At 34.2% G+C, this 15306-nt stretch overlaps 1 protein-coding gene across 6 annotated transcripts in view; it reads right to left on the bottom strand.

Moving 5' to 3' along the window:
• The window catches only part of LOC145247526 (uncharacterized), a 225468-nt gene that overhangs the window by 44136 nt on the left and 166026 nt on the right, over positions 1 to 15306 (bottom strand). For all 6 annotated transcript variants that reach the window (XM_080109349.1, XM_080109350.1, XM_080109353.1 and 3 more), the window contains 2 exons: positions 9141 to 9340; positions 4943 to 5074 (listed from right to left, as the gene is read on the bottom strand). In XM_080109349.1, the coding sequence (XP_079965475.1) occupies positions 4943 to 5074; positions 9141 to 9340 (332 nt within the window). The remainder of the gene's footprint in view (positions 1 to 4942; positions 5075 to 9140; positions 9341 to 15306) is intronic.

Genomic DNA, 15306 nt, shown 5'->3' with positions numbered 1-15306 from the left:
CACCATTATAAAATGTTAGTTTCAGAAAATGCTAAAACCAGCAAATCTTTAGGATTTGCTAACTAGTTTCTTTTCTCTGAAGAAAAGGATCATACATTCTTAAAAGCGGAATAAGCATATTTTTATTGCCTTTCTCTATTGGAGGTAATCTGTCGAAAAATAAATCTTTATATGTAAACTTCCGGTTTACGGTTTTTATTCATGCCTATGGTATTAAGCTCGACTTCGTACTGTTGTATCAAGCTTTGTTATTTGGTTGGTATAGACATTAATATTTTACGCCGAATCAACCATAAGAGGTTGGAAAAAGTCGGCGTAAATTCATCAGCGACAATGAAAAAAATGAAAACAATGCAAAGTGAACAAATAGAGAGAAAAAAAAAGCGTTTCGCTGATGAATTTACGCTGACTTTTTCCAACCTCTTATGGTTGATTCGGCGTAATGAAACCAATGGTACGACCTTGAAATATGTATATATAGTGTCGTAATAAATATTAATATATATGTGTGTGTGCGTGTGTGTGTGTTAACCTAATTTCTAAAAGATACAAGCTTTCTTTTTCTCAGTTTGCCTCATGGAAGCAGAGAGGCACGTTTTCTTCGTATATATATATATATATATATATATATATATATATATATATATATATATATATATATATATATATATATATACACACACACACACACACTGTGTTTTTCATCCCAAACGTTTCACAGTGCCACTAAGTCGTAAGGGATTACTATTTGAGACCAAATTTGCAGGAATACTATGTAGGGAGTTGGGCAGTGAGATGTTTGTTCACATTACACTTGAATTCTGCATGTTAGGAAGCAGGGACCCGGGAGGGAATTCCAAAGTCTAGCAGTTTGAGGGAAGAACCTATTTGAGTAGAAGGTTTTACGACATCTAGGGATCTGTAAGGAAGGTGTGTGATTTTGCTGCCTGTCGGGTTTGTCAAGGGTATTTACATCAAAGGGGTACTAGTGCTTAGAGTTCGTTCGAGCACTTTCCATTGAAATAATTGTAAAAACAGGCACAGGGATGCCACATTTCGGTGATGGGACGTAGGTTGTAGTTTGGCTGACAATGTGGAACCTATTAGGTTGGTGACTCTTTTTTAACCCTATCTAGGAGCGAGAGGCTAGTGACAGATGCACCAGCCCAGATGTGGCAACAATACTCCATGCATGGGTGAATCGTAGCTTTGTAGATATACAGGATACTTTCAGGTGTGAATAATCTTCTAGCATGGTAGAGAGAGTCCATCTTCTTTGCAGCAGCCTTGGTAATGACGTCAATGTATTTGTCCCAGTTCGTGTTGTTTATGTACATCCACTTAGTCCAACACCTCTCACTCTAAAACTGAAACTATTAAATAGTGTGTGTGTGTGTGTGTGTGTGTTTGTGTGTGTGTGTAGTGTCATAGCAGGGCTACCCCGGCGTTGTCTGGGGCCATAAAAACAAAACAGAACAGGTTAAAAATGTGTGTAACATCTTTATATTAAAACCCATACCGCTCTATCTTTCTGTCTTCCCTCCTTCCCCATCTTTCCACATCCTTCTTCCCCGATTCCTCTTTCACCTCCGCTCAGCCCATTCCTCTCTTTTGTTTTAATGTATTGAAAAAAAAAATAATTATAGTGCAAGTCATTCACCTCTCAAATTATACAATGGAGGTCTTTATTATAAAAACACGTGCAAGAATTGTTTAAACGGTTTTATGCTTTTGTTCTTTTCTTCTTGTTGCTCGGATTGTTTTCGTCGATGTGAGTTTTAAAATACATTTTATAATGAGGGTATTCATTCTTTTTGTGGACTGTTATCCTCATCCTCATAGTTGTTGTTTCACCCTCTGGCCTTCTTCAGGATAGGAATGCTGAGTCTTGCAACTGTATCCCTAGTAATTACTGCCTTCCATAGTTATTGTTGTCGCACAGCGTTTTGGCCAACTAATCCTCTGTCCTGCTTTGGATAGGATTGAAACCGTTATCTTCAGACAATGCTTACCTGGAACCGTAGGGAGTCAACGCCTCTGTCCACTGCATCATGGGACCAGAGGATGAGTTGGCCGAAACGTGATGAAACAACAACTATAAAGATGAGGATAACAGTCCACAAAAGGAATAAATACACAAATTATGAAGCCTCGTTCCAAAAGATTAAAAAAATAAATTAATAAAAAAAAAAAATGAAAAAAATAATAATTTATAACATTTTAAAATATTTGTCCACGAATACTTCTGTTGTAAGATGTTATTGTATTCATGGAGAGAACATGAATGCCTACTAGACAATATTGTTGAGTTTCTAAGGTCTCTCTGTACGGGGGTTTGTCAGGACAATCTGGCATTAGGATGCTTTGCCCTACAATTAAACCCTGACTAAATATTCAAAATTACTTAGTATTCACAGCCTATATAAGTTCTCCTCACTATGGCTAACCCACATTAGCTTTTCCGAGGAATGGTGCACCTTCTCCAAGTGATGTTACCTCAAGTAACAGCACGAAGCTGGATACTCCACCAGACTAGATGAATTCTTGTTCTGGGATCCAATAAGACCAAGAGACCCCAAGAAAGGTATATTATAGCATATTTAAATGGTCAATTGGGGGGATTGTTGTTGGTTGTTGTTTTTGTTTTACGGCATATCAACCCTTTTCGGGTTATTTAATGCTGAATCCAAAGATTTTGAAGAAAAATTTTTTTAATAGAATATATTTGTTGTTTTCAAGTCGGTTTCTATTTAATCCATAGTTGGGACCCTAACAGGTACTACCACTCTGGGTCAGAGTGAACCTGGGAGCAATGGTAATTAAAGGGTGGCTCCACACTCCCCAAAGCCCACAAGCTGGGGCCTCACCATTGGATATAGTTTAAGGTCATATGCAGGACCCCCATTGAGGGACTTTTACCTTCTGCAGGGGGACAGTCGGCGTATTCTAATGCTCCACCGACAGGGCCCTCAATTGGGGGGGGGGAGAAAAACTATGTTCTCAATTCTTTACTAAGTGTTCGAGATGTAAAGATGAACTTCAATGAAATATTCAAATATGTATGTGTCTCATAGGAAGGGCACCTCTGGATTTCAGAACTTTGGCGGAATTAAACTGAAGCGAGACAGGTATTATAAAATGTATTTTCAAAAATTCTGGAGGAGAGACGAACACATTTCACACAGGGAGAGAGAAAGAAAAAAAGAACATTCCGTAAAAAGAAACCAATTTGTAAACAATTATGATGTCATCGTTGCACTTTTTTTCTTTTTTTTTTTTTTAAAATAACGCCATTTCTCCATTGGTTTTCATAATATGCTGATAAAGGCAACAGGATTTGCCGCAAATTTTTAATCTCGTTATGAGAAAGCAAAAACAAACAAACAAAAAAAGAAATAAAAGTGTCTTAGTGTCTTAGAGAGAGTCTTATTAAAAGTTATGTTGAGTGTCTTATTAAGAGTTTGTTGTTGTGTCTTAGAGAGAGAGAGAAAGATGTTGTAAGAGAGATTGTTCGTGTTATGAAGAGATTCATATTTATAAAATGTTCATACTTAAGAAGTGTAATAGAAGCTCTTAGAGTGAGGAAACAGTGTTCAGACAGTCTTAGTGTTCACATTGTAGATATGAGATGTCGAGACGTGTATGTAAAGACATTTTAAAACACATGATATATATAAGACATATAATGACAATTTTCACTTTACCTTTTGGTAGAATTACAACACAAAGACGACGTTTATAAAAACACATGATGGGTTTATTTCGGTCGTGGTTTTCATCATCAAGAATTCAAAGCTTCACATTCTAAGTTTCAAAAGTGACCGTCTCGCTTCTAGACGTTCGAATCCCATGTCTGGACTGTCGTCTGTCATCCTCAGACTCTCTCCCAGTTTCTCCCCCAGTTTCTCTAAAGTTTCTAACTATATCGAGAACTTCCCATTTTCCATGACGTCATACACATGTTAAAAATGTGTCTCCTTTCACGTGTTCTGGAAATGCGTGTCCAAACTTTTTCCTTTGTTTACAAAAGGAATTTTAACCCATATTCCCAGTAACCTATATTTCCAATATGTTAAAAACATGTTTATTAAATTATCTTATAGTTGCATTCTTCAATTGAATTTTCATAACAGAATTGACAATGCACATTCTTTTCTTGAAACTATTTTATCTCTAAGCTAAACAATGGTTTGTTTTCACATTCCATTCGCTAATTCTTTCTCGTAATCTATTTCTAAACCTAAATTACGAGGTTCGAATTTCGTCTATTCATTTTCATTTTAACTAAATCTCTCTATTTTTATACTTACATGAAAAGGGGACAGCCCTTATCATGTCACAAAATTATATATCTAATAATCTATTATAATAAAATCGCATTCCTGTGTTCACAATGTGATTAATATATACGAAAGGTATACTGTTCCACAAATTAATTTTCACACTGCAGTTGACTACATTGGTTTGACCACACTGAGGGAAGCAACACTTGGATAAGAAAATGTAGAGACCTTGAAGTCAAAAGTCAGAGGAAATTGAGTTACTCCAAACAAATTAGTCAACAAGTACAAAGTTCCTTCAATAAGTTTGCAGACGTTTTTTGTACAGACATTTAAAATTGTTGTAGACTTGAAAATTCAGTATGTTATTGCTATACATCTTATGAATTAACTTTTTTTATGATTTTAGTCTCCAATGAATAGCTACAGCAGGAATTGGAATACACCCTACTAAAGCCTAATTGTCACAGCTGCTGAATTTTAAAAATGCAATTTGGATGTGAGGACACTTTAGAAGAACGATATGCAATAAAATTCTGTTTTACACTTGAAAAGAAAAATGCCAAAGAAACGTATGGAATGCATCAGACTGCTTTTGGACCATCTTGCATGAATCGAGCATTAGAAGATTAAGATGATAACGATGAAATAGAAATACTCACCTGTGATCCTACGCGCCTTAGTTCCACTTCATGCTCTGTGCTATCATCAAAGCGAATACTGGACGGCTTTTTCATCGCAATCTTTTCTCTGCGGCCGTTGGAATCTTCACTTATGAAATAAATATTTCCTTCCTAAATTTTAAAAGAAAAAAAAATTAAAGATAAATGAAAAATTTCTGAAGATATTTAATCATTAAAGGTCTACACTTTTCACTGATTGGTTTGGTTATTCTGCTTTACGGCATATCAACCCTTTCTGTATTATTTAATCCAGTAATTTTGACAAAAAAAAGTTTTACGCTTTAAGTTCTTTATATCTTCAAATATTTATTTATGGTGTTTAGTTTGGTAGTTTTGTTGAGAAATATTGTTGGGCTTTGTAGAACATGATTGAGTTTTGGAAACGAAAAAAACTATAAAATCAAGATTTGGTTTATTTAAGAAACGAAGACGATAACTTCAGACAGCCTGATCTGGTAACAGTAAATAACTTTTCACTTTTCACTGATGTAAAATATTTTATATTAAAAGAATATTGTAGTTTGCTTGAAGCATTGTGGATGATGTATAGTTAAGTTTTAGGTTTCAGCAATGCATCTGATGAGCTGAAAGAATGGGTGATGAATTAGATGATAAAAAGACACAAAAAAGCAAATATGTTCGTATTATTTAGATTCTTCGGACTACTGTTCTCATCTTGAGTTTCATTTGCACATGGTTTTATTCGATGTAATCTCTGACCTTCTTCGAGTGTAAAAGTCGCTATGCTTGATATTGGGAAAAGGTTTGCTACATACTTCCAAGGTTTCGTATTTAAGTTCAAGTTAAAGGTATAAAAAATAAACAAATAAAAAATATTTATGAAAAAAATTTTTTTAGGAATAATATTTCCTAGTGTTTTGTTTGATAATTTTTATTTTTTTTATTTATACTTGTAGCTAGAACCTTAATAGAAAACATCGGAAATATCTTCGGGCTAAGATCCGGGTGTAGTATCTGCTCAGATGCAGGACTTGTTTATCATCTAAATTTTTAAAGATTTTCGGACGACTATATACAGTTGAACGATTAAATACATAGCAGCTGGTTATAGACGAAACAAAAAAACTGTTAATTGACCCCGAGGAGAAAAACATGAATGTGACGATATTGTCACTGGCTTGAAAAATACAGGTCAGGAGGCTTGGTGTGGAAAGGACCGGTAATAAAAATCTTTTCTTTCAAAAAAAAAAATAAAACTTGTGTCAAATTTTTGTTTCTTTGTTGCTTTGCAATACTTTCAGGCATCCACGTTGTATATAAAAACAAAACGAAACAAAAAACAAAATTATAAATATTATGGCCAAGAAAAGGGAGTAGAAAGCAAATAGTATACGTTGGAGGAAGGAGATAGGAAGAAGGAGAATATTGTGTAGCCGAGAAAGGAGAAGGTTGATTATATGGCCACATAAAGAAAGATAATATGGTGAAGAGGTGAGGGGAGAAGAAAGATACTATTGTTAGAGAGTTAAATCCAAAAATTCAGTTCCCAAAATTAAAACGCTGGTAGTGGACTCAGTTTTTGCTAAATATGAAATGGAGGTCATTAAGCATGAAACGAAATACGAAACCCTATGGAAACACTTCTCATTTTATCATGAAACAATTAAAAAAATAATAAATGTTTACTTTTATATATTTCTATAAATATTTTTTAATATTTAATTTCAGAAAATAATTTAAACTTTCATAGTTTACATTTCTATAAAAATATGTTTTTAATATTTAACATAAACTCATGTGGAAATAAAATATTTTGTACATTTTTATAAATAAAGTTTTCTGTAATAAATATTTTTTAATTCTTAGATGGAATGTCTTTCACAAATTTTATCGCATAATTTTGCCATAAATAATATAAATTTCACCTGTCTGTTTAAATGTATGTATGTATGTGTGTGTATGTATGTATGTATGTATGTATGTATGTGTGTATGTATGTATGTGTGTATGTGTGTTTGTATGTATGTTTGTATGTATGTATGTATGTATGTTTGTATGTATGTATGCTTAAACTTTCGATAAAAACAACAAATTTTCACGAGATCGGTATCATTTTGAAGCTCGACCCTTCGGATGACAAATATCGAAAAATTGGCCAAAAACATCAATTCCTTCACCCTCAACTGGGCACTTTTCTACAAAGAAGGGTCGCTTTTTCGTTGATATTTTCGAAAGTCGTCCCCTCTTTTTGATCGACTAGATTTAATTTAAACCTTTGCCACTTCCGGTTTGGTGATCAATGCAATGACAATGACGTCACGTTTTTTTTTTTCACGTTGTTTCCCTCCTTCGTGGTATGGGTTAGAGCCTGCCTTCCTACTACCATATTTTTTTTTTTTGCTCAACAAACACCCGGGCAACACCAGGCAACGCCGGGCACCCAGGCTAGTATATTATAAAACATGGTAGCTACCTTAAATGTAATTACGAAACTGCAAATTTTTTAATGCATGTAAATAATAAAAATTCTCATTTTCTTTTTTTTATAGTTTCGTGTTAACACACGTGTCAAAAAAAAGACAGATACTATGGTTAGGGAGTTAAATCCAAAAATTCAGTTCCTAAAGTTGAAACGCTGGAATTGAACTCAGTTTAGCTAAATATGAAATGGAAGTCAAAAAAATTAAAAAAAAATATATATATAGAAATGTAAAAAATAAAAGTTTATTATTTTTCTTATTGTTTTATGATAGTACAAGAAGTTTTAAAACTAAACTAAATTTTTGAAATATGGTTTCACATTTCGTTTCATGCTTAGTGATATCCGCTCGGTTCTATATTTTAGTTAAACCGTGTCCACTTCTGTGATCTTAACTTTTGGAACTGAACTTTTGGATTGACCGGTTAGGGTTAGATAGTATGCTGGAGAGGAGCGATGATGAGAAAGCAGATAGTATGGTTGAGAAGTTAAAAAAAGAAAAAGTATAGTATGGTCGAGAGGTGAAAGAAGTATAGTACAGGGTGACCCATAAAAAACGGGCCCCAGCTCTAATTAGGCTCCGTTTCTTACTGTTTTGTCCGAATGAAATGAAACTTTGGTCATAACTAGTTTATTATATTCAAAACATCACATCAAAACACTACGGCCTTTGGTCTTTTTTCCTTTTTTTTCTCCGTTCCACAGCATATGTTTTAGATGGCCTCTTTTGTTTTTGTTTTTGGGTCACCCTGTATGATTGGGGAGAGAAAAAGTAAAATTATGGTCGAGAGGTAATGAGAGAAAACTGAGCAGAGAGAAGACAGATTGTGTGGTGTAGAGGCGAGAATCGAAGACATATTTGTATGCTCAACATTGAAGATGGCATACAATGTAGTCTAGAGAAAAAAGTAGATTTGGTCGAAAAATGAAAAGAGCAAAGATCAAGGTATTTTTTTTTGAGATAAGAATAGATAATTTTTTGTATTATTTGGATTATTTGGACTATTGTTCTCATCTTGGTTGTTTTTTTCCACAACGTTTCAGCCGACGTAACCTCCGACCGATTGTTTGGGCGGCTAATTTAATTATTGGAATTATTTTGAGATGAGTAATTTGTATATTTTATTTATTTATTTGTGGACTGTTATCCTCATCTTTTTTTATAGTTGTTGTTTCGGGGCCCATGGCGCAGTGGATAGAGATGTTGACTCTCTACAGTTCCAGATGAACATTGTCTGAAGATAGCGGTTTCAATCCTACCCAAAGCTGGCCAGCGGATTAGTTGGTTCAAAATATGGTGAGATAACAACAACTATGGAAGGCAGTAATTACTGAAGATACAGTTAAAGATTCAGCATTCCTATCCCGCCGTGGTGAACAATCTGACGAAGGCCAGAGGAATAGTTGGCCGAAACGTCATGAAACAACAAACGTAAAAGATGCAGATAATAGTTCGCAAATAAATAAATATGTTTGAACTGCGTTTTGAATTTCTAACGACTATGTTCGTTGGGAAAGCAAAAACCAAACATTTTTCACTATTCACCAATAACATCCAGTGTGAATACACCTGAAGATGGTCGAAGGTTACATCGGCCGAAGTGTTGTGAACCCCCCCCCCCAAAAAAAAAAAATGAGTATAATAATAGTCCAAATAATACAAAAGAAAAATAATTATCTCTGACTGATTTTGAGATTAAAACCACAGTTAAAAATTAAAAAAAAAAAAGTTCTTACCTTCAAAATTATAAAAGCAGTTCGGTCTGGATTGGTAGCATACCATAGCAGACCCTCTTTCTGAGATGGATCGTTCTTGAAGACAAATTTAAATGTTTCATTGGAACTGCTGACCAAATTGTCGGGGTTTAAATCGGAGAGATTGAAGAAATACGAATTGTTCCCACTCAAGATCAACCATGTGTCTGCGGTCGGAATGTCTGGAAAACAAATCATGCAAAAAGAAAAAATATATTATCACGAAATTTCTGACGTAATACAAACAAACAGAATAAAGATAACTGCTTTCAAATGCAATAAGTGATGCACCGGAGCCTAAAAATGCACTAACTCTAGGTAGATTGAACCAGCTTCCTCTAAAGGAGGAAGTTTCTAGGGAATATCAAATTCACAAACGGACAACGGATGCATCTATATCCCTGATTATCTGTAATATGGCAAGATAGTACAAACAAACAAAATAAAGATAACCGTTTTTAAACGCAATAGTCATGCTCTAAAGTGGCACTAACCCTAGTAGGTTCAACTGGCTTCCTCCAAAGGAGGAAGTTTCATAGGAATATCAAATTCCCAAGCAATCTCCAGTCGCATATATATCCCCATAGGGGGAGATGATAACCTTAGGTTTTTGCAGTTCTTGCAACAAGGTGTCGATATCTTCCTACATACAGCGCCTGGTATTCCCAAATGATCACGTGCATGATTTCAGTGATCTAATGAGAACCGGTGTGCTATGACCTTCTTCCACTAGCCCTCCCTCCTCCCTCAACCTGAACCCGCAGGACTACTTTGTTTGGTCATACGTCGAGAACATCACCAACATGACCTCTCACAACACCAAAGCCAGCCTGATCGCCGCCATCCGCTGAGGTCCCACCGGCACTTGTCATAAAGGCATGCTCCTAGTTCTGGACCTGCATCGTGTCGGTGATTGATGTTGAAGGCGGCTACATTGAATAGATGTCGGCTTTGCTACATAATAAAGTTACCTGGATTGATTTTTTCAATGAAAGTTTTAGAATAAAGCTGCAGTATTGTTTTCTTTAGGGCGACAATGAAAATGAAATGCTAACACAGATAATTTTAGAAATAAGGAATTTAACCTAAGACAAAAAATGTATGTTGTTAGAATGTAAATTCTGACAGAAAACATATAGCTAAGGAAGAAAACAAAACGATAATACATTTTTGAACTGTTGCTAAATCTGAGATAGGAACGCTTATCTATTTTTTCAATGTGACCAAACCAACAAAGTCTCCTGTTCTGCACACATCTCCCCCCCCCATACTGTCAAGATTGAATATTTTCCACAAGATTGAAGTGATATTGTTTGGATTATTTGGATTACTGTTCTTATCTTGAATGTTATTTTTGATAGATGTAACCTTCGACTTTCTTCAGGTGTATCTTGTTGAACTCTTGAATCTGCATGGAATTTTGCATGTAACCTTTTTATTTAATCCATGAGGGTAGCATGCTCTTGTTCTGTCTGCCATGATTGGGTAGAAGTCCTCCGCAATTCGTTTAGTGTATTTTTGAGTATTGCCCACACTGCGAATTGAGCCTTCAAGTTACAGAAACTTGTAGCTTACAACTGAATTTGAACTTACTCAACTGGAACATGACACGACAAGCAAGATTAGAACAGTAGTTGAATAATCCAAATAATATGAATTATCGATCATCATTTTCCAAATTCAGAAACAAATTTAAACCAGCCGTTCTCCCATCGTTTCTACAGATGGGAAGCCAATACATGTCAGCCACAGGATCACAAAGCCAAACCTTCCCTGACTTTGTATGCAACTGCTGTGCCTTCCTGTTCGGTGTTGGTGGTAAGCACCAAATATCTTGCAGGTTTCCTGAAGCAGGATCTTTGTTAGATCTATGCAGAAGTTTGACTTGCTTAAGAAACAAACAAATCAGGTATCATCAGGTTGGACATATACAGATCAAATCAACATAAATAAGTACAGCCAATATTATTTAAAAAAAAAAAAAATACATGTATTATAAAAAAGCAGTAAAGAAAATGTAATAATTTATTAAAGCAGAGATTATTTACAAAAGGGAGGTAACTCTCAGTTTCACATGCTTTTATAAGCAATAAATCAAAAATAAGGCCTTCATTCTGAATTCGATTTTTAAAAATGTAAAATAAAATACATATAAACATCTACGAAAAAAAAAAAAACAGTTGTAATAAAATTACCAAAATACAGAAGATGAAAGGGAAAAAACGGACATATGAAAACACAAATAAAAGGTAATCATAAAGTATGATTTAAAAAAAAAAATAAAATGGTAAATATTTGGTGGAAAATTAACACTGACTAGACTATTGTGATTAAAAATTATTACAAACCTGTTTTTGTGCAGCTTGTAGAGTCCGGCAAAGACAAAAAAAAAAAATGAAGAAAGAAAATGGCTGCTGATTCTTTTAACCGTGTCACCTCATATGCAAATGAGATGATTTTTGGGTAAATAAAAAGCCAGATTTTTCAGAGAATCATTCAATTTTGAGTTGCAAGTATTGGATTTGGACGTTGTTACAAAAGGACATACATGTTCAGAGAAGCACCTGCTCGAGGCATAGGTGACGTCACAGCAGGGATGAAAAGTCACACATGGCCGGAGAAGGAGAAATGAATCAATTAAATATTTAGAAAAAATATGCTGTTGGAAACACTGGATATAAAGGCTTTTGTAAAAAAAAGAAAAAGTTCGTCAAGTTTTTCCTTTCTTCTCTTTTCTTGTGACAGAGCCTACAATGTGTTGGGTCTGGTAATATGTATAATAGTACAGTAGTCCCTTACGTCCAAATGATAACATGCCTTGTTTGGAGTGGACAAAAACAAACAAAAAAAAGTGGTTCTTATGTATGATGCATCAATACATCAAACTCATCTCAGAGGAGAATATCGCCTCTGTTTTTAACTGATGTATCAATTACCTTCAGTAAATGACACAAGTTGCACGATTGCCTGGCCTTTTACAGGTGTGGCCATACCTGTCGCTCATTTTTTTTTAAAGAATTCTTCAGCGTAACAAGAAAATATTAAAATCTCACCAGATCGAACTGCATTGGTATGTCCGTTTTTTCCATTCCATCTTTTACATTAGCATATATTAACAAAAAAATATGCAATCATACGTTGCATATTTTACTAGTATGCCACTACCCCCCTCCCTAAAAAAAAGGCGAAGATGATTCCTGGGATGATGGTATCATGACAAACAAACATATACTACACTACCTGCCCACAAAGGAGGATGGTTTTATAACAACATAACAGGTGTTACACTACTCCTCTAAAGGAGAAGACAATGCTTGGTAGGATGCTATCATAACAGCAACAACAACAACAAATGTACACTACCCCCCATACACACACTAAAAATGAGATAATGCCTTATAGAATAAGAACAGAACAAATACTACACTATCCATACCCTCCCAAAGAAGATAATGCCTGGGAGGAAAGCATCATTTTTTTTTCGCTTTTTCATTTATGGAAATCATTCCAGCAAAGTCATAAAGTCACTTTATATAAGGAGCTTAATAATACTTCAAAGTCAAAAATTAACCAACGATGACTGCTAGATGGATAGATTCCGACCCAGAAAACAGTAATTCTTCCCCCTATGTCAGAAACGTCACTCATAGAATGAGAGGACTATAAGACAAAATAAGAGGGAAGTGAGAGTTACGAGGCTGCCGAAAATAAGCCCAAGATCCATTCTCAAAACTGTCACTTATTTTTGAAAAATTCAAAGTATCATGACAACAGAAGAGATATTAGACTGAAAATCAAGAGGTAATGCCTGGGAATATAGACACATGACAGCAGAATAGATATCAAACTATCCCCATAGCCTGAATTGAGCATTGAAAGATTGTTCAATAGTCGGAAATAGTACGGTAAACTAGACTGAGCATTAAAAGTTAGTACAATAATACATTAAGCAACTGTATAGTTACGGCGTCAGACAAATACGAGGTGCCTCCAATAAATTTGCAGACTTTTTTGTACAGGCATTTAAAATTGTCGTAGGATCTTGAAAGTTAAGTATGCTATTGCTATACATCTTATAAGATTACTGACCAATTTTTATGATTTCAGGTTTAAATGAACAGCTACAGCAGGAATTGGAATACACACTACTAAAGCCTAATGGTCACAGCTGATGAATTTCAAGAATACAATCTGCACGTGAGGACACTTTAGAAGAACGATATGCGATAAAATGCTGTTTTAAATTTGGAAAAACAAGGCAACCAGAAATACTTTAGAATACTTTAGACTGCTTTTGGACCATCTTGTATGAATCGAGCATCAGATTTTGAGTGGTATAAGAGATTCCAGGAAGGCAGGGAGTCTGTAAGAGATGATGAGAGGTGTGAGAGGAGGAAGGAAGTCGAAACACCAGAGTTGATTGGCCAAATAAAGAATTTCATGAATAAGGATCATCGTGTGTCTATAGCAACAATAAGTGCACAGTTTGATGTCAGTGTGGGAACTGTACATACAATTATTCATAAGGAACTGAAGATGCGGATGATTTGCACGAATTCACCAGTTCACAACTTCATCATTGTCACAAACTATTTGACCAAGATGGGCATCAAGACAGTTCCTCACCATTCCTAGATTTTGCTTCCTGTGACTTTTGGTTATTCCCGAAGCTCAAGGAAAACCTTAGAGGATGTTGTTATGAGACAATTGAGGAGATGAAAGAGGCTGTGACGAGAGTCAATGACACGTTCATACAAGGGGACTTCCATTGGGTCTTCCAGAAATTGTTGGAACTTTACAACAAGTGCATTGCAGCCGGAGGAGATTACTTCGAAGAGGACTAGAGTTTCATGTGTGTACTATCAATAAAAGTGTCTATACGTGCTGTATCCGTTACACTACGAAGTCCTAAATAATTATACTGTTATTTTTATCGCTTATAAACTTATGCAGATTTTTTGTAGATTTTTTAATAATAATATATAATATATATATATATATATATATATATATATATATATATAGTAGGAAATTTTGTTGAAATTTAAAGACTTACATTTTTTTCTTTTATATAACTCTTGTTTATTTCCTCTTGGATCTCTTCATTACAGTCGTTTCGTTAATGGGATGACAATTCTATGATTTTATGTTTTCATAGAAATTTCCCTTCTCATTAGCTCGTCAGATGTGATTTCCATCCGATGTTACCAACAAAAAGTTAATTTTGTACATGATAAACCTGGGTCGTTGTGTGTGTGTGTGTGTGTGTGTGTGTGTGTGTGTGTGTGTGTGTGTGTGTGTGTGTAATTTCATGTAAACGAGCAAACAGGTGATAGGTAGACGAATAACCCGGGTGTCGCAATGTTGAAGTACAAACAATAAAGATGACGATGTTAGTGATAGTAAATTAATAATTCACACATTGTGTCCAAGTGTTTGGAACATCTTTTTTATTTTCATATCATTCATGCTCGTTGACTATGCAAAACATGCTTCAGCCCTCAGCAAAGAAATTATTTCCCAGCCTTTACAGAAATCAATAAGCCTTTATAACTGTAAGTCTTTTATGAATGGTTGGAATTGGCGCTGTACATGCACACGTATGACAGATGAACATGGGACACGTTTCAATAGTTACTTATTCAGTTCAATCATATATATATATATATATATATATATATATATATATATATATATATATATATATATATATATGACTTACTTTTATGCACGTAGTAATTATTAATTAATAAATAATATATACATATATATATACACATATGTATGTACATAAATATGTATAAATATATATATAAATATATATAGATGTATATATATATATAGATAGATGTATGTATATGCATATATATATATAGATGTATATATATATATAGGTAGATGTATGTATATGTATATGTATATATATATATATATATATATATAGATGTATATATATATAGATAGATAGATGTATGTATATGTATATGTATATATATATATATATGTAGATGTATGTCTATATATATATATATATGTGTATGTCTATATATATATATAGATGTATATATATATAGATAGATGTATGTATATGTATATATATATATATATGTAGATGTATGTCTATATATATATATATATATGTAGATGT

Source organism: Euprymna scolopes, chromosome 25, assembly GCF_053919585.1.
Source record: "Euprymna scolopes isolate OS-2025 chromosome 25, ASM5391958v1, whole genome shotgun sequence".
NCBI lineage: Eukaryota > Metazoa > Mollusca > Cephalopoda > Sepiida > Sepiolidae > Euprymna > Euprymna scolopes.
Note: the sequence above shows the minus strand (reverse complement) of the source record. Positions and strands in the feature narration are given on the sequence as shown.